Source organism: Carettochelys insculpta, chromosome 24 (assembly GCF_033958435.1).
Source record: "Carettochelys insculpta isolate YL-2023 chromosome 24, ASM3395843v1, whole genome shotgun sequence".
NCBI classification, from domain to species: domain Eukaryota; kingdom Metazoa; phylum Chordata; order Testudines; family Carettochelyidae; genus Carettochelys; species Carettochelys insculpta.
This window is the reverse complement of record NC_134160.1, coordinates 1,554,791-1,573,540: the sequence shown is the minus strand read 5'-3', so window position 1 is coordinate 1,573,540 and position 18,750 is coordinate 1,554,791. Positions and strand designations below refer to the sequence as shown.

General features: G+C 49.5%; 1 protein-coding gene across 1 annotated transcript; it reads left to right on the top strand.

Annotated features, from left to right (window-relative positions):
* Positions 1–622: 622 nt before the first annotated feature.
* On the top strand, positions 623–17,271 carry ZC3H12A (zinc finger CCCH-type containing 12A). Its single transcript, XM_074976510.1, has 6 exons — positions 623–876; positions 1,361–1,924; positions 11,689–11,828; positions 13,031–13,265; positions 14,020–14,126; positions 14,210–17,271. Exons 2-6 carry the CDS (start codon positions 1,479–1,481, stop codon positions 15,247–15,249), a joined length of 1,968 nt encoding a protein of 655 aa, XP_074832611.1. The 5' UTR covers positions 623–876; positions 1,361–1,478; the 3' UTR covers positions 15,250–17,271.
* The last annotated feature ends 1,479 nt before the right edge of the window (positions 17,272–18,750 follow it).

Genomic DNA, 18,750 nt, shown 5'->3' with positions numbered 1-18,750 from the left:
CACAGGTGGTTGCAGATGCCCTTCTGGAGCAGTCTCCCCCACTTGCCCTGGGGCCTAGGGCACCTCTTGGCAGCACTGCTGAGAGCCACTGAACCGAACCATGAAAACTACTTCAAGCCAGGGGTGCTGCAGCACTTGTGGCCTCATTGCCCTGGAACGCTGGCTTTGGTGACACACAGCACCTGGCTGTCAGTCCCACCCTCCAGCAATTCTCACAGCCCAGCCCTAACCTGCTGCATGAGGGGAGGAGAGGACCCTTTGTACATGGGGAGGGACAGCAGGGGCTCCTGTACTCTGACCCCAGTGGTAGGGGGAGTGGAGACCCCTGTACTCTGACCTCCATGTTGGGGGGACAGATGGGGACCCCTGCACTCTGACTTGGGGGGGCAGCTGGGGGCCCCTGCACTCTGATCCTGGTGGGGCAGCTGGGGACCCCTGCACTCTGACCCCGGTGGGGGGGCAGACAGGGGGCTCGTGCTCTGACCCCAGTAGGGGGTGGCAGATAGGGACCCCTTTACTCTGACCCCGGGGGGGAGCGGACAGGGACCCCTTTACTCTGACCCCTGTGGAGGGGGGGCAGATGGGGACCCCCGTGCTCCGACCCCAGTGCGGGGGGGGGACCCCCGTGCTCCCCGCTACTGGACAAGGCGGGGCCGTGCCCCCCGCCGCAGTGGGAGCCGGGCGCTGCCCCCCGCGGCCTGCACCACGCGGCCTGGCCCAGCTCTCGGGGCGGGCCCTGCCCGGCGGATGAGGAAGCGGCCGCGGCTCCTCCCCGCACCGCTTCCGCGTTGACACCTGCCAGGCCCGGCCCAGGTATAAAGCGGCGGCCTCGGCCCCGGCCCCGCTCCCGGCGCAGGCCCGGACCAGCGCAGGCCGGTGAGTGGGGCGGGCGGGGGTTCCCCTCCGGCGGGTGCCCGGCCCAGGCGCTAGGGGAGCGGTGGGGCCCGGCGGCGCTGGCGCTGGGGCTGGGGCTGGGGCTGTCCCACTCCCACTCCCACAGCTGGAGGCCGCGGGGCGGCGCGGCCCAGGCCCAGGCCCAGGCCCGGAAACGTGGGTCCCCCGGCCCGGCCCCGCCCGCGGTGCTCGCTCCTCGTTCTGCCGCGGCCCGGCCCGGCCCGGCCCGGCCCGGCCCAGGTGAGTGACGGGCGCTGCCCGCCCGAGGCCCGTCCCCGGGCCCAGCCGCTCTGTCCCGTTGCGGCGCCGCGCTCGGGGGGGTCCCGGGTCCCGGGTCCCGGGGCGGGCGGCCTGGCCGGGGAAGGGCTTTCCCGGGCCCGGGGGGGGCTTAAGCAGCGCGCGCGGCAACGCGGTTCCTGCCTGTCCCTGCGGCGCGCCGCGGGTGACGCTCCCTGTTGTTGCCCAGCTGCTGCGAGCGGATGGAACGAGGAGCCGGCGCCAGGAGCGCCATGAGCCCCGCCGCCCTCCCGCCCTGCCCGGCCTTCCCCGGCGGCGGGCGCTGAGCGGCTCCGCGGGAGGGCAGCATGAGCGCCGGAGATCCGCCTGGAACCCATCGCCTCCGCCCGCCCTGCGCGCTGCCCGCCCCAGGCCAGAGCCCCGCGGGGAGCGAGCCTCGCAGCGCCCGGGAGAGGCTCGGGGTGCCCGGGCAGGACCTCGTGAGCGGTGCTGAGATGCAAATGAAAGTGGACTTTTTCCGCAAACTGGGCTACTCGTCGGAAGAGATCTCCGCCGTGCTCCAAAAACTGGGCCTGAACGCTGACACCAACGCCATCCTCGGGGAGCTTGTGAAGCACGGCGCCGCAGCCGCGGACAGAGAGCCGGCGGATTCCCCGCAGGAGGCCACAGAAGCCCCCTTGGTGCCTCGTGGAGTAGCTGCCAACAAAACCCCTGCGTCTATGCCACCCCTGGAGGAGAAGGAGGGCGGTAATTTAAAACCCATCGTTATTGATGGAAGCAATGTGGCAATGAGGTAAGTTTCAATCCCTAAGCGGAGACAACTTTATTTTAGGATGGTTGGCGTCAGATTCCATGATGAAGGGGTTTCTTTACATTTCTTAAGGCCTTTTTTTGTTTCTTGGGCATCGTGCTTATGAAAGGTACTAGATTCTCCCTGCTTTTGGTAAGAGTGGCCTCGCTAATATCTGCTTCCTCCCCTGAAGGGGAACATCTACAAATGTGAGGTTAAATCTGTTTTTGTGGCCTGCTCAGTTGTTGGTGTATGTGCTGATTTCCCACAGGTCTGCAAATGATGTTTCAGACTTATCTTCTACGAAATGCTAAAGTTCTTCTGTTCAAACTAGTGGGCAGAAGTGAAATCTGTGATGTGTAGTCCTGTTACCCAATTATGTTACGTAAATACCAAAAGCAGGAAGTTGCTCAATAAGTAACTTTTTTTCCACAGAGTTAACTAGACAAGATCCCTCTTTACTCAGTGTTACACCTTAAGTTTGGTTTCCATAACTAAATCGCATGGCAAATCTGCGAACTGGATGGAGGGAAAGAGGGACAGGTTTCCTATTTAGAATGACACTGGTGCACTAGTATGGACAGCTGAGAACAGGAGGTAAGATGAGTCACCTGCAAATCTCTCCTACCTTCTGTTGAGGTAGCCAGTCCTCTTTCCATACTAAGCGTACTGGACAAATTTAGCACTGACCCAGACTGGTTTAAAAGTACTCAGCCTTGTTTGCCCCATAAGAACGGTGGAGAGGATTATTTAGAGAGAAGTGGGGGGGGGGGAATATGAGGAAGGCTCCCCTGTAGCAAACTCTTCTTGCCCAGACAGAGTACTTCCCTCTAGGTTGAAAAACAAAAAGTCCGGTGGAGCTGTTAGCCAGAGGATCATGTAATCAGGTTTAAAGTCAAGTATACTACTTTTAGTTCAGATATAGTAACAGAGAGCCATGTTCGTCTATATTCTATCAAACCAAAAAAGCAGTCCATTAGCACTTAGACTAACAAGATAACTTATTAGGTGGTGAGATTTCATGGGACGAACCCACTTCTTCAGACCATAGCCATACCAGAACAGATAGTTCAGATATGTTTCTTTTAGTTTCTATTTGATGGTCTTAATCTCGTGTAATGAAGATGGTGTGCACAGAGCCACTGTAGAAGTTTTAGCCAGGGCAGAAGAAAGTCCTTTCTGGAGGTTGTCTTAGGGTGGTTCCCTTCCCCTCCCCCACCCCCCCAGTCAGAACTGGCCATATGGCTGAGTAAGACTTGCCGGAAGGAAGGAAGGAAGGCCCACATGCTGCTGTCTGACGGTGAGTGGCAAAGCTCAATTTAGCCACTAGGAACATACTACTGACACAGCAAGAGAGTCGTGTTAGTCCGTGTTCTATCCAAGCAAAGCAGTCATGTAGTACTTTCAAGTACTATGTGACTGCTTCTTTTGTTTTGATAAAATACTGTGTTTGCGTTGACAGGGACTCTGACTTACCCAGCTTTGCGAGGGGGCTTAACCTGGAAGTGTGGGTATGCAGGAGACTAACCCCTTTCCACGAATGATTGTTTCTCCAACACAAGTGCTTTTCCCAGACCTAGTGTGCTCCTGTGATAAAAGACCTTATTTTAAGAGAGACGCTAGAGGATAGTGTTTGATCCTTACCTCAGAACCATTTAACTCTTCATTTTGTCTGTCTGGATGCATACATTTATTAGGCTGTAGCGGTCTCTTACCCCTGAATACTGTTCCATCAAGCTGCTTCAGGCAACAGCGTGGTCATGAGCAGACCAGGTGTGAAGTGACTGGTCTCCTTGATTTGTGACTAGGGAGAAAGGCTATCTGCTTAGCACTTGCATTATGTGAAATAACTGCAGAAAAGAATTGGCCCACTTCTCTATTTCATAGCTGGTGGGATTTCTAGATCACCAGAGGGATTTGGCCATTTGTGCTAGGGAGCTGTGTTTGGGGAAGGAATTGGAGCATGTCCAACGGTGGGCTGGGCAGAGGCAGCAAGCAAAATATGATATGGTGGTTGGTTTTTCTTTTTTTCAGTATTGTGCTTGTAGTTTCTGAAGAATTTACATGTCCCAGTTTTGTGCCTGCCTTTCTGTGTTAAGGAATGCTTTCCTCCCCCATTAGAAATGTGCAACTTGTTATGATTAAACTTCCCTGTAAACTATTCCAAAGCAAGTACTGCTTGATTCTGCTCTTCTGAATATTGTGTTGTGATGTATTTGGGAGAACTTGGCAGGACAGACTCTGCCATCTAGAAATGTGTCTTGGTTTTGCTTTTGTGTGCCTGTAGCCTTGATCTTTCCACTGCCATTTAAAGGAAGAATGATTCTCCTGAGTTGCTAGGAAGAGGCAGTAATATTGTAGCTGGAACAAAGTTTAATGCTTGCAAAACAATCGAGAGAGAGTGTGTGTGTGTGTGTGTGTGTGGTGGTGGTAATCAGTTTAACAGTAGGGGAATTCCATTCTGAAACTTCCTGTGTTAATGGTGTATGATGATCCCTGCTGATTCAGTTACACAATGTGCAGCAGGCCTCCCTGTACAAGGCTCAATGCAATATGCAAATCTCAGTGGAAATCAGCTTCTACTTCCTTCTAAGGGAATTTCTCAGTAATTGCCAGATCAGATCAGCCCATTTGGCCACTTTCATTACAGACTCTGACTTGTTAGGTGGGACTTCAGAAACCTGAATGCCTGACTTTCATTTAATCTGTAGGGACTATGGTGGTAAATGTCTGGATATTTTTCAGCTCAGTTGATTTTATAAAACCCTTTTTGGGTATGTTTCTTGTGGCTGCTGATGTAAGCTAATTGAATTATGCAAGCTTAATATTTTAAAACTTTCTCAGTGAAGTTTTAAAGACTACCACAGGGACAGCACTGCTGCCTGGAAGCACAGTCAATGTCTGCTTTTGTTTTGAACAATGGGAGGGAAACAAAGGAAAGTAGGTGTTCAATTCCTCCTGTTTTCTCTGTATCCAAATAGGCCTCACAGTAGTCTCAGATTGGTTGGTCACTTTAACCTGATACATGGAGTAAAACTAACTTTTCAATTTGGTTTGCAGTGTAGTTGTAGTCATGTTTGCCCGAGGGATATTAGAGAGGAAAAAATGGATGAGGTAATATCTTTCATTGGATCAACTTCTGTTGGTGAACAAGACAAGGTTTAGAACTTATATACAGTTCTTCTGGTCTGGGAAGGGTACTCAAAGGAAAGGTCGACACTGCGACATAAGACTAGGATTAATAAAACTGGAGTTAGCAGACTCTGGGTTGGCTAATGTACAGTTGTCATTAGTTACACCGACTCAAATTATTGAACCTGCCTAGGTCCTAGCCTCTGGCATATACACTGCATTGCATGGGTCAGAGTCCAACCACCTTTCTCCTCCATGCTCCCAAAATGTAGCTGCTCTCGCACTTGCTCATGTTGCAATGTGAGAATACTTAACTCTACAGAGGGCAAATAAAGTTGGCCTGTGGGATTGCTAGAAGTATTCCTGGTAGTCTCTGAGCATGACTTCAGCAGAGCCGCATCTGCAATAGGGCTTGAACCTGGGTTCTGGCTTGACTCGGGCTTACACTCTCCAATTCCTTGGTATCCTGTTAATCTAGGGCTGAGTCCCAGGATTTGTATGTGTACCAAAGCAGAATTCAGCTCAAGCCTGGATTTATTTTGCTGTGTGCTCATACCCAGAGAATTGTAGCTAAATACAAGGGGGAACAGAGTGCTTAGCTTAAGATATTAATATTGTTAAGAGCCCATTCAAGTGGTCACTTCACACTTCTGCAGTCATAGGACCTTCCCCCAAAACAGCTTTCAAGGGTCCATAAGTAGCTATGTGACATACCTCATGCAGTGCACCATGTGCCCAAAATAAAACTTAATGGGTGAAACCAGACAATCACTGGGCTCTCAAATGAGCCTACACACAAAAATAAGACAATCACCCCTGGATGAGCACTCGTCACAAAATGACACCATATCTGACTTCTCAGTCCTCATCCTTGAAGGAAAACTGCACAACCCCTTCAAAAGGTGAGTCTTGGAGCTTAAGGTGTAACTGCTAGATGCTAAAAATCATGGACGCGGTGAAGATTCTGGATTTATGACTCATCATGACAATCTAAACCCAGGGGGGTAGTTATTTTAATCTGTAGCTCCAATAATAACAAGCAGTCCTGTGGTACCTTAGAGACTGACAGTTTTATTAGACTATGAACTTTTGGAGAAGTGGGTTTTGCCCACAAAAGTTCATGGCCTAATACATTTGTCGGTCTCTCTAAGGTGCCATAGGACTGCTTGTTTTTGTGACTCTGAACCCACTGATTCTTCCTGTCCTACCACAGTTAACTGTTCACTTCACCTTGAATTGTCTCTTAAAACAAGTTAGCTCCTTACATACAAGGAGGTACAAATTCTTTATAACAGGGATGCTCTGGGTCTCTTTCCCAGACTGAAAGGAGAGCTGTGTGGAACTCAAAAGTTACATGTCTCTCAAAGTGAAGTTGCTCCCCCCATCTTGTCTGTGTCCTGCAGAATGAAGGATCTATTTTAATTAACCTAGAGAATTCCATATAACAGTAGGGAAATACCACTTTAGCTATGTCCCTGTAGAACAGATTTGGGTTCTATAATCTGCGAAATATATTTCGGCTTCCAGCTCCAGGAAAGCAGGAATTCTTGGTCCTGCAGCAGTGAAAGCTGTGCTTAGTCAGATACTCCCATGACTCCCATCATTGTAGTGTGCTGAGAGTGTCTGTTTCAGGAGCTTTAAAAATTATTTCTAGGCTTGGGTTTGGCTCAGTGAGGAAGTGAGCTTTGGATGGTGTTGAATTTCTTTAAAATTTTCTGCAGTAGAAGCTCGGCTACAAACACCTGACAAGTAGAGGTTGTTCATAACTCTGAACAAAACTTTATGGCTGTTCTTTCAGAAGCTGATGTTTAACACAGTGCTCTGTTTGCCTTTCATTCTCTCTTCTGTGGCCTGCTTATGTGCATCCACTTCCAGATGAAGCATGCAGATAGAACTCATGGCTACAAAGTGACCAGCTATTGCAGTGGAGTGGAACATCTTTTGAGGTGGGGGGGGGCCCACTGACCCACAGGAAAATCGGTCAGGGGCCACATGCAAGGGAGATGCAAAACCAACAAAACCTCACTCTTACAGATGTGGCCAGGGAGAGGCAGGGCTCTGGAGTGGTGTCAAAAACAGATGTTCAGTGCATGGGAGGGGGCTTCTGGGGAGTGGTCTGGAAAGGATTATGGGGTGTGGACGAGAGGTGCAGGGCATAGAAGTGACCTGGAGATAAGGGGTGTGGGCAGAGGGTGGGGTCTGGGTGGGAAGGCGAGGGTACAGGAGTGGGTGGAGGCATCTGAAAAGGACGTGGCAGGGGTGGGGGCAAGTGCCTGCCTGGTGCAGCTCAGGGGTGGAGGACATGCTCAGCACAGCTCCAAATGCTGCAGGGAAGTCAGCAGCCAGCACCTCTCCCCGCTTCCCCCAGTGGCTTTGATTTATGCAATGGCTGTGACAGGAGGTGGTGCCTTCATAGCACGCTTCCTTGTCCTTCTCAAAGCCACTCGCTCTGTGCCAGGCGGAGCCCACAGGCTGGATCAGTCACCAGCTTGCCTGGATCTGGCCCACAAGGCTCAGGGCTCCTCCACTCCCCTACCTGCTGTGGCGCAAGCCTGCCTGTGCTGGCGCTCCAGCAATGTTACGCCCCACATGGCTGGAGCACCAGTGCCAGCTCAAGCTGCTGCGGGAGGGAAGGGAGCTCTGGGCCTCACGGGCTGGATGCAGCCTATGGGCCGCTGGTTCCCCAGCCTGTTCTGCTGTATTGTAGCAGGCAAAGTGGAAGCTGATTTTGTTGCTGTGGTAGCAGCTGGGAAGATAATATGCCTGATGTTGTTTCATTGTGAAAGTGGGTGGGTGGGGTGGTTTTTCCCCCACACAAATTCATAGGGATGTTTTTAAAAAAATCACTGTCAGATTGCATCAAAGCAACGAAACTGGCAAAAGCTGCAGGATGCCATGTTTTCAGGTTTGTAATTCCCTCTCCTGGCGGCAAGTTCAGCAGTAACAGGAGCTCTAAGGGGCTGCTTGCCATTTTTAAACATCTGCTCTTGGGGGGGGGGAGGGGCGGAAACGCACAGGTGTCTTGTCTCACTTGGCTTACAAAAAGGTAAGAATTGGGATAACAAGCCTTCTGCTCTCACTCCTTAAGAACCTCCCAGAGGATTCAGAGGCCAACATCCACTTGCTGTGTTTTTCTCCCTATGATTCGCTGATGTTGGTGTGAAGGTTTCTAGCCTTTAATTGTTTTCCAGACACCGTCTCTTTGAATGTAGGCGTGTCTGACATGGTTACCCAAAGAGCTCAAGTCTGCACTGGCTACTCCAACAGATGCTCCCAGAGCTTTTTCCACAGAGCATCTTCTTTTGTGGGGGATGTTTTTTATGTGCACCTGCACCAGAAAAGATGACCTCTCATGTCTGTGCGTCAGCCTTTTCTGGTTAGCTCTGATAGACTCTGATGTGGTCAAACTCTGGAAGATTGGTGTTTTTTTTTTTTTTGGCATGCCTAGTGGGGACGTGCTAAATCGAACTTACAGGGCACCTCATCGACTGCAGTACTCCTACCTCCCCTGCCCCGCGTTAGGTGTAAGGGAAGTCGACGGGAGCACAAACTCCTGTTGACATCACTTAGTGGAGATGGCGTGGAAGCCTGACTTAAGGTCCAGCGAGGTAATTGATGTAGCTGAAATTGCATGCCTTAATTTGACCTGTAGCTGTAGCGTATACCTGCCCTCTGACTACATTCACCTATACAGTAACCCTTCAGTTTAACGGACTAATGGGAGGAAGGGGTGTCCCTTAATACCAAAAGTCTGTTTGTATCCAAATGGTTGTACTGTATGATGATGCACTGACCTTCCCGACCCCATCACTCGCTCCTGTCCTCTGCCCCCATCTCTTCCGTTCCCCCTCCTGCCCCATTCTTCCCCTCACATCTCCATCTTCCTCTCCCAATTACCAGGAGAGGAGCTGAATGCCAGCCTGGCTCCTTCCGCCGCCTCCAGCTCTGAGCTGCTCGTGTGAAGGTAGAGCATGGCCGCACCCGGCCTGTCAGTGGGCAGCAGCCTCTGATGGCATGGCTGCTGCTCAGCGCCATTGCAGGCAGCGGTGGCTGCGCGCCAACATGCTCCATGCACCTGGGGCTGGGGAAGGAGAGCTCCTGCACTCTGATGCAGCCCCCTCTCCCCACCTCCCCCAGCTCCTCTGACCCCAGTTGGTCTGGCAGCTCTTCCAAGCCCCAGCCATGGCACTGGTGAGTCTCTGGCATTTATTGGGGGTGGGGACTGGCAGACAGCCTCTCTTGTTTCCAAAGCCCAGTATATCAGGGGGCTCGCTGCACAGTTTGCTTTATGCCTCAACACGAAAATGCTGCTTGCTGTGAGGAGGCAATGGGATTTACTCTGTACTCCTTCCTTTGGTTGGCCATGAGTTTGCCAGCTCAGTTTCAGTCAGACTGCACAATCAGTGAACGTGATCTGGAGCTTGTGAGCTATGCACCTCTTGTATTGTCAGAAGCTGTTCTGAACCTCTGCTGGTGGCTATAAGGTGACTTATCCTGAATAGGTTCCTATTGATGTTACACATCACAATTTGAAAATTGTGATAAGACTTTGCGGGTGATACTCACAGACAATACTAATATTCGTGTTCTCTTGCATTTATAAAGCACCTTTTTGTTATGAAACCTCCCCGAGCAGTTTTGAAACAGGAGTATATTCATTAGTGAAATGCAGCTGCCTTTGGCATGGAAGGTGATGTTTCTGTATTGGCACATATGAATGTTACATTGCAGTTTAGGGCAGGAAACAACCTTCTTCTGAAACTGTGAGGGGAATTAGAGTAGGCACCATGTAATTACCTAATTTAGAATTTGGCAAGGATACAAGAATTACAGCCCTGGTACTTGTGAACAGTGATGTCACATCATTGCTCTTCGGAGCAAATACCAATGTGAGAAGTTGCCTTTCATGTGTTTGGGAATGTGAGGCCCAGATCACTGAATCTATTTGATTGCAATCACAAGATCGCCTGGTCAAAGCTGGTCAATTAGCATACAGAGCCTATAACACCAAGCACTAGGTTCAAGTGCACTCAGTGATCCACCATCCAGGAGATAAGGTTTTTTTTGTACTGTGATCTAGCACTGCTTTTCTTTGTTACTCTGGTAATGTACTTTAATGTTAGCGTATGTTTCAGAAACGTTTGACTCTGACCATAGCCTTCCAGAGTGTCCTTCCTCTGCTGAAGAGAGGGTTGTTTAAACATAACAGGTTCCTTGAAGTCTTGAAGGATTCTTGAGTTTGCATGGGCCATAATCTAATTTTGCAGTGTGGCTGTTGATATTTTGTGCAAGTGGATAGTGACAGCAAATGTATTCTCATGAAGAGTGACTCCCCATTCATGCTCTTCAGTGTAACATGCCTGCTGTCTGAAAGTCACTGTTCAGTAAATACCATGTATACCCCTGATTTGTCACTACTGTGAATCTAGTAGTCTGGAAACAGTTGATGTTATTGTGCAGCGCAGGAACTGATAACATTTTGAGTACTCAAGTATCAGAGGGGTAGCCATGTTAGTCTGGATCTGCAAAAGCAACGAGGGGTCCTGTGGCACCTTATAGACTAACAGAAATGTAATGAGCATAAGCTTTCGTGGGCAAAGACCCACTTCGTCAGATGCAGGTGAGTACTTATTGTGAGTACTGGAACCTGCAAAGAAATTATCTCCAGCCATTTGCTACATAAAAACTCTAGAGACTGGTTGATCTGATTAATTGACTATTGAGTAGGCAGGACTGTGTTGTACTAGTAACTAACCTCTGATACTTGTGACAGCCATTTTCTTCTGGTAGAATTTTTCCTTCTCTGTATTGTCCCAAGCAGGCCAACTGGATATCAAGGACTTATTGGGAACTTGTACCATTTCACAATCCGAGCAGTCTCCCCGCATAGTGGGCTCTGTTTGAGGAGAGGCTCTATCCTTCACCAGAGATCATCTGCAAAGATGAATGATGCTTTTTTGGCATGGAGTAAAGCAAAGACAAAAGAGGCAGGTCTACGCTACAGCTGTTCACTGGTACAGCTATACTGGTGCACTCCCCTTGTCTGAATGCAGGTGTGGTGGCAAGAGGTTTTTCTTTTGTTCTCTCTACCCTGGCTCTCCAAACAAAACAAAGCTATGCTGCAAATGGCTGCTTTTCCTAGCCTAACTGCATTTATGCTAGCAGGGTTTGCCCCCTGAGCTCTGACTATGGGTGTAATACCCTCCTACTTCCACTTTGCTGCTCTAACATAGCTATGCCAGCAACACATTGGTGTAGATAGGTGTAAAGAAAAACCATCTCTAAATCTGGGAGTTCAAAATAGGGGTTTGAGTACCAAGTTGCAAATAAAAGGGGTCTGGTGTCAGAGGTGACACAAAGTCACTAAAAGTTCTAGATGCTTTGTGGTGTTCGCTGCTGTAGAATAGTTTAAGACCAAACTATTGGTGCCCTCAGCCTCTTTGTATTGCTGAACTTGTACATTCATTGCTATTGTAGGGTAACTGAATACTGCTTCTGCCAAAGTGCCATCTTGAAAAGTATGTCTAAGTCACTGGCCCTCTGCTTAGAATTGGGTTGTATGCTGTTTGAATATGCGTAAGTATGTTGTATCTTAATGCTGAAAACAAGGTCTTCTTTAATCCTCTTCAATGCAGCCATGGAGGTAAGGAAGTGTTCTCCTGCCGAGGTATCCTGCTGGCAGTGCACTGGTTTTGGGACCGGGGACACCCAGATATCACTGTCTTTGTGCCATCCTGGAGGAAGGAGCAGCCACGACCAGATATGCCCATCACAGGTGTGGATCTCTAAAGCCAAAACTAAGTCTCTAAAGCCTCCAACTGTAGCATTTTAATAAGTCTGCTAATGGGCCTTTGGCCAGTCAGCTTCGAGGTAAGAGCCCTGGGAACTTAACCAAGCTTCTGTCTGGGGGTGTATTTCACATTTCTAACCTCTTGTCTGAGCAAGCGTTGGCTCCAGGAAGGTAGCAGAGTTCAAGGAACATAATTCTTTATTGCAGAATACTTCCTTATTCCTGAGGCTTACTTGTGATGTAAGTTCTCTAGAATTCATCGTCCCCTCTTGTAACTGACCAAACAGCACACCTGCATGAAATGGTAATGGAGAAGCAGCTTGGCAAAATATAGTAGGGGTGGGGATCTGCTCAGATGGATCTAGGTGGTTGTTAAGTGCTGTCCCAAATGGCCAAACAGCTGGAGTTTGGGGTCCCTAAGTCAGCGTTTCAGCTCTGAAAAGAAATCTCTGCATGATCCAGAGCCCTATAAAAAGTCAGCCTAATCACTTCAATTGAAGGCCATGCTTTATTGGTCCACTTGTCATAGTTGCAGGAAAACATGGGGACTTGTACAGTAAAACTCAACAGCAGCATCTATAGGTCCCAACAGAAATCAGCAGAGCTAGGTGCTATACAAGCACCAAGTTTCAGAAAGCTTACAAAGTGCACAGACAGCACAGCTAAAGTGTGCAAGAAAAGGAAAAGTCATTTGTCTCCATTTTACAGAGAAGGCTGAAGGCACAGAGAGAGGGTTACTTGCCCAGAATCATAGCGGGTCTTCCTGCCTCTGCCACGGGTTGAGCCCAGGTTTTCAGAGTCCCAGGCCAGTTTCTTAGCTAGAAGACGGGCTATTGTAGGTCTCGGTTGGTGTTAAACTTTGTTGGCTTCAGTGCCTGCTTTAAACTAGGAGAGGAGAGCTAAGTGGAGAAACTGAAGGACTTCTGTGACTCACAAGGGTTAACAGTAGCAGTCTGCGCAGGGCGCAGAGTAAATGAAAAGTCAGTGCAGGCCTTGATCCTGACACGAAGTCCCTTAGAAGAGACTAGTTGGTTCCAAACTTTAAAAGGCTCCTCACGTTCATAGCTAGGTTTCCCTCCCCCCACGACCCTTACACTTTCGTCTTCTTGGCATCTGTTGCCCAGGAATGGGGCCCGTCTGTATGGGCCTGTGTGTTCATGCTGTGTTTTCATTATGTATTCTTCCAGACCAGCACATTCTCCGTGACCTTGAAAAGAAGAAAATTCTGGTCTTCACTCCTTCGAGGAGGGTTGGTGGCAAACGCGTTGTCTGTTACGATGACCGCTTCATTGTGAAACTGGCATATGAGTCGGATGGCATCGTGGTGTCCAACGACACTTACCGGGACCTGCAGAACGAGCGCCCAGAGTGGAAGAAGTTCATTGAGGAGCGCTTGCTTATGTACTCTTTCGTTAACGACAAGTATGTGCCTGTTTCCCCAGTCACTTAAAACACTACATCTGTTTTCAGTGACCATAATATCATGCACCTTTGGCGTTCTGCTGATCAGTGTTAGTGAGGAGGAGTTGACGTGCAGGGGCTAGAAAGGGGAGTGTCAGACAGGGTAAAGCTGATGACTTCAGGTGATAACTGAGAGGAAGTGACTCAGTGCTTCGTGTGTGGAATGTCTCCTCCCAGTGCGTGGCAAGTCACAGGGAGGGCGCAAGGACAAGGCCAAGAGTGGCTCTGATGGCACTTGGTTTGCTTGGAGCCAGGAGCAACTCCCTGCTGATGTTCTTAACCGGGCCTGTCAGTGGCACAAAGGGCTTGCTTCCTCTGTGTTTCAAATGGGGAAATGATCGGCTGGACCAGCGTGTCGACAGAGGAGCATAGACTGACTCTGGAGACAGCCGGCTCTGCTCCTGGCGCAAGAAGCCTCTTGCAACAATCTTGGACAAATCCTTCTCTGGTTTACTGGGGAGCAGTCTTGGTGGGCCACAGCCCTTCTCTGTGTGGCTGATGAACTGGCCATCTGGCCATGGGGGGCTGAAAGAGGATTTTAAAAGGGAAATGTCTCTTCCCAGTAGGGGAAATTCTGGAATCAGTGACTCCTTTGGCTGCGCCAGGGCTTGTTTATTGTGTAATGCAGGAGGGTACATAGGTATGAGTAACTGTGAGAGACTGAAGCCCAGGTCGAGAAGGTGGCTGCTCCTGACTGAGACTTCTGTTCCTTTAGGTTTATGCCTCCAGATGACCCGTTGGGACGGCACGGCCCCAGCCTGGAAAACTTCCTGAGAAAGAAACCTGTGGTGCCAGAACACAAAAAACAGCAGTGCCCTTATGGTAGGACGAGCTTCGTGTGCTGGAGGGCCATGGTGCCCAGTGGGTTGCAGCAGGTCACCCTATGTTCTGCCTTTTCTTTTCAGGGAAGAAATGCACTTATGGGATTAAGTGTAAATTCTATCACCCCGAAAGGATCAACCAGCCACAGCGCTCTGTAGCTGATGAGCTACGGGCCAATGCAAGGCTGTCCCCAACCAGGAGCCCCACCAGCACGGCCAAAGAGGAGAAGAAGAGCCGGAGACCTTCACAGGCAGAGCTCCTCTGCTCTGCATCTGCAGACGGTGACAAAGGCGCTGTGCAAAAGGTCCCCACAGAGAGGAAAAGTTCAGCTCAAAAAGCAAAACCCAGTGACAGTCCCCTCCTAATCCAGGGTTGTGCCTTGGGCAGTGTCCCCTCTATCAATGGTAGCTATCGATCTTCTGAGCGGTACCAGCACCCTCCCCCCTCTCCCCATTTGGATTCTCTCTCTTACATCTCTCAGGAACATCTTGACTCAGGCATTGGATCCCTTGAGAACCAAATGTCTGAGATGTGGCCTTGCAGATCAACCAGTCACTGTGAGCATTCCCACCCTGACCAGATGGCAGCGTGTAGCTGTGGCAGGCAGAGACCTGTCTACCAACACGCTCATACTGTAGAGCAGGACACCCTTGGTCTCTATAAGCCTGGCTCTCGCAAATCACCCTCTGGTAGTAGTTTCTTGTCATATAGTCCAGAGATCTCTCATACGCGGTCCTCGCACTCGTTCCCAGGCTATGGCGTGCCTGCTCATCCAGGAGGAGCTGGGCATTACAGCGTCCCCAGCGAGTACAACACTCCAGCATCTCCTCTTCGCGAATACTGGTCTGAGCCGTACCAAATGCCTCCCCCACCTGCACAGCCTAGCAACGTTAGAGACCCTACCCCAATGCCAAGAGCCGCTGGTCCAGTGTACAGCAAACCCTGCCAGTGGGCCCTGCCAGACCGCTTTGCAGAGGAGCGGGCTAATGTGCACGTGAAGCTGTGTGGGATCTTCCATCCCCATTTAGTAGATGCTGTTATGAGCCGTTTCCCTCACCTGCTGGACCCCCAAAGACTAGCTGCTGAAATACTGACTTACAAGTCTCAGAACCCAGGGGTGTGAGACTGACCACAATCCTGTCCTGGAGGCCATGGGGGTCTCTCCTGGGAACTCAGTGAGGGTTTTCACCTTCCTCTGAAGCCTCAGGCCCAAGGTGATGAGGGTGCCAGACTCCATGGCCTAATCTGGCACGGCCAGTCCTAATGTGCCATCATAAAACTGTGTGTGAGCAGGCTGGCCCATACTCCCTCAGGGCCTAGCCCCAGGAACCTGGGGCAGGGGGTGGATTTGCCTTTCTTGGAGTACAGAGCAGGGACTCCCCTGTTGGCACAGGTGGGTGTGTCCTGCCTATTGAGCTCCTGCACTTGCCAGCTGGGTACGTCAGACCCTTGTTCTTCCCATTAGCCTGCAGCATTCAGAGGCAGCACAGCATGTGGCCAGGTGCCTGGGGCTTTAGGAGAAAGGTCTAACGGTTACACTTGAATGATTGGGGTCAGTGGGGTTACACAGAGATGCTGCCTTTTGTGGTAAGTCTGTTACTGCATCTGGGAAAGGCTACAGCCTGTGCTCATTGTCTGGTCTGCTCCTTAGCTCCTAACTGAGCAGCTTGCGTGGAACTCCCATTGGTCTACCTCATTCTGCCCTTGTGAGGAAGCATCAGGTTCTATTGCGGTGTGCAAAAAGCCAGGTGTTGACCCCAGCCATTTTCAGGGCTGTCCCCTGCCAGTCCCTCACAAGCTGGCCGCTCTCCTGTGACTAGGGTGGCTGTTTCACCTGCTGGAGGGCTCCCACTATCCAGTGAGGCGTTTTGTTGCATGGTAGGGCCTGGCGCCACACCAGACAGCGGTGTGACTTTTGCATTCTGGATTCTGCAGCCTCTAATCTTGTAAATTGGACATTCTGTACCAAAATTCAGAGAAGAGCAGCAGGCTTGTGCTGCTCTTCTAAAACATTAGTCTCCCTTGTAGCCCTGTCATGGCATCATATGTGCAGGAGACCTGAGATACCTGTGACATACCTTCTGCTCTGTCATCCCCACCCTGTTGCCGTGGGGATCACTGGAAACGACTAAGGTCCCATTTGGGCTTGCCAGTTGTCTGTGCCCCATTGCTGCTTCAGTTCTGAAGGCTTCTCCAGATTCTTAGCAGTGTTCAGTATTTTCTCTTCCCTCTCCTTTCCTTAATAGCTCCTTATCTTGTTCTCTCCCCAACCCCTTCAGATTTCCAAAATAACCAGAACTGTGGTTTGGTTTATGATGATAACAAGTGGACCCTCCTCTACCCTTTATCAAAAGGGTATCTCCTATGACTTGTAGATACTGTAACTAAAATTTTAAGATATATAGAAACAAATACTGTAGCAATTGATTCTGGTTCCAGCATTTCTGTAGGGTGCAGAGTAAACTCTTGCCCTTGCTGGCCAGAAGCAGTTGATTTGTTGATACACATTGTATCTCTGTGGTGATTTTTTAAAATTTTATGTCCATCTTGTGGTTTAAACAAAGGTCTTTCTAAGAGGCAAACCATGAGGGAGAACAGAGCACAGAAGTGACCAAGTACCCCACTCCTAAGGGGTGGTGTAGAGGCTACTCTGTTCCTGGTTCTTACACTCAGATTTTTCCAATGGATGGCCTAGCCAAATTGGCACCATGTGTCATGGAAACCACAGGGACGCAGAACCCCTGTATACCTGGTTAATTATGATACATTACAAACCTGTAATGTTTCATGTTAGTAAGCAAAATGCTTCTTAATCTTATGTAACCTGATAACTTTGCATATTTGTAAATTACAGGAAAGATGGTTTTTAATGGTATTATCCAGAAACTGACTTGACGATGGTATTTTACTTAGTACTGTACTTAACTCAGCCATGTGTTATGTGGTGGTTTCTGGAAGAGTTAGTAGCAATATATACTTTAGACACTTTTTTTATATTTAAAGTTGCCATTTATTGAAACTTGCTGTGTCACTTAGATTCTGAACCATCAGCTAGCCGTATGGGTCTGTATGTTTTATCAAGGCGGGAGCTTACATTATCCAAATAAAAATGGCTAGACTAAATGGCTAGGTTGTTTAGGTCTCTGTGGCTTTTGGGAAGACTGCCATGTGATCCTAAAAAATCACAGCCAACCTGTAAAACAAAGTACTTCTGGCAAGGTGGTTGTGCTGTTAAGACAATGGGCTGAGTTGTGGGATTTCTGGATTCAGTTCCCAACTCTGGCTCAGACTTCTTGGATATTCAAGGAATATCACTTTAATGCCTGTGAAATGGGCATGTGACTTCCGTGACTGGGTGTGCATGCTTGTTTGTGGTTGTAAGGCTGGGGGCCGAGGAAGTGTGTGGTGACACCATGGTAACAAGTGTGCTGTTCCGGGGAAGGGATACTGTGTTGGCTTGTGGGGTTGTAACCAGGCTGTGTGGGGAAGTCTGCCAGTGTGTGTGTGGCAAATGTGCAAAGTGATAAAGTGCTGTGCCGTGCTTTTATTGTTTGGTGGACTCCTGAGGGCTGCTGATCTGCTCCCCTCAAGTGTTGGACAGAATTTAAAAACCAGAACCTGTTTGCTGGTCTGCTTTGTAATTGAAAGCAAAGATGCACACACTGGCTCTTGGCTACTTTGTGATCTGCACTAAGAGATGACAGTAAACAGCTGCTCAGAGAGCCGATATCCTCTAATACCAGGACTTCATTTGTAATGCTTGAGCCTCAGCCCCTCAATTTAAAAAAAAAAAAAAGCATTCATAAACATAGCAGCAAGCCATGAGGTGCTGGGCTGTAACCTACCAAACCTGCAGGGGGTAAGCTCTGGCATACATTAAGTGCTGTCTAGCACAGTATCATTCATACCAATGAGGGTATATCATAACGTGTTTCTATACGCAAGGCTCTTCTGACATGGGCCTTGGTTTCTGAGCTTAGGAGGAAGTCTAATAAGAATTTAGCATTCAGATTTCTCCAGGGGACTCCTTCCTCTCGGAACCCCGCCCTCCACAATGCAGAACAGGATATTCTTCTGTGACTTGGTAAATTACTTCATGCTCATTTATTCAAAAAGTGCTCATTGGTTTAGTACGGTCAGGTAGCTCTTTCCTGCTCACATGGTATACAGCCCATCCCTTAATGGAGGGAAAAGCAGTGACAGTGTAGGTGCATCTGTGCTCTAATGCAGCTAAGAGGAGTATCAGGGCAGGGATAGGACTGGGACTAAGAAGGTCTGGGTTATGTCATAAGAACATAAGAATGGCCATACTGGGTCAGACCAAAGGTCCATCAAGCCCAGCATCCCATCTGCCGACGGTGGCCAATGCCAGGTGCCCCAGAGAAGGAGAACAGAAGACAATGATCAAGTGATTTATCTCCTGCCATCCATCTCCTGCCCATCCATCCTCCATGTCCTAGCTTTAACTTGACCTGCTGAATGACCTTGTCTAAGGTCACCTGACATTGTCCCTTTTCTGGTAGGTTGGCTGTGGAGTAGTGTCAGGCAGTGCACCTAGGCAGAGAGAAACTCTTCCTCAATCGAAACCATCCACTGGGGCCAGCCAGATTGGGAAGAATTGTAC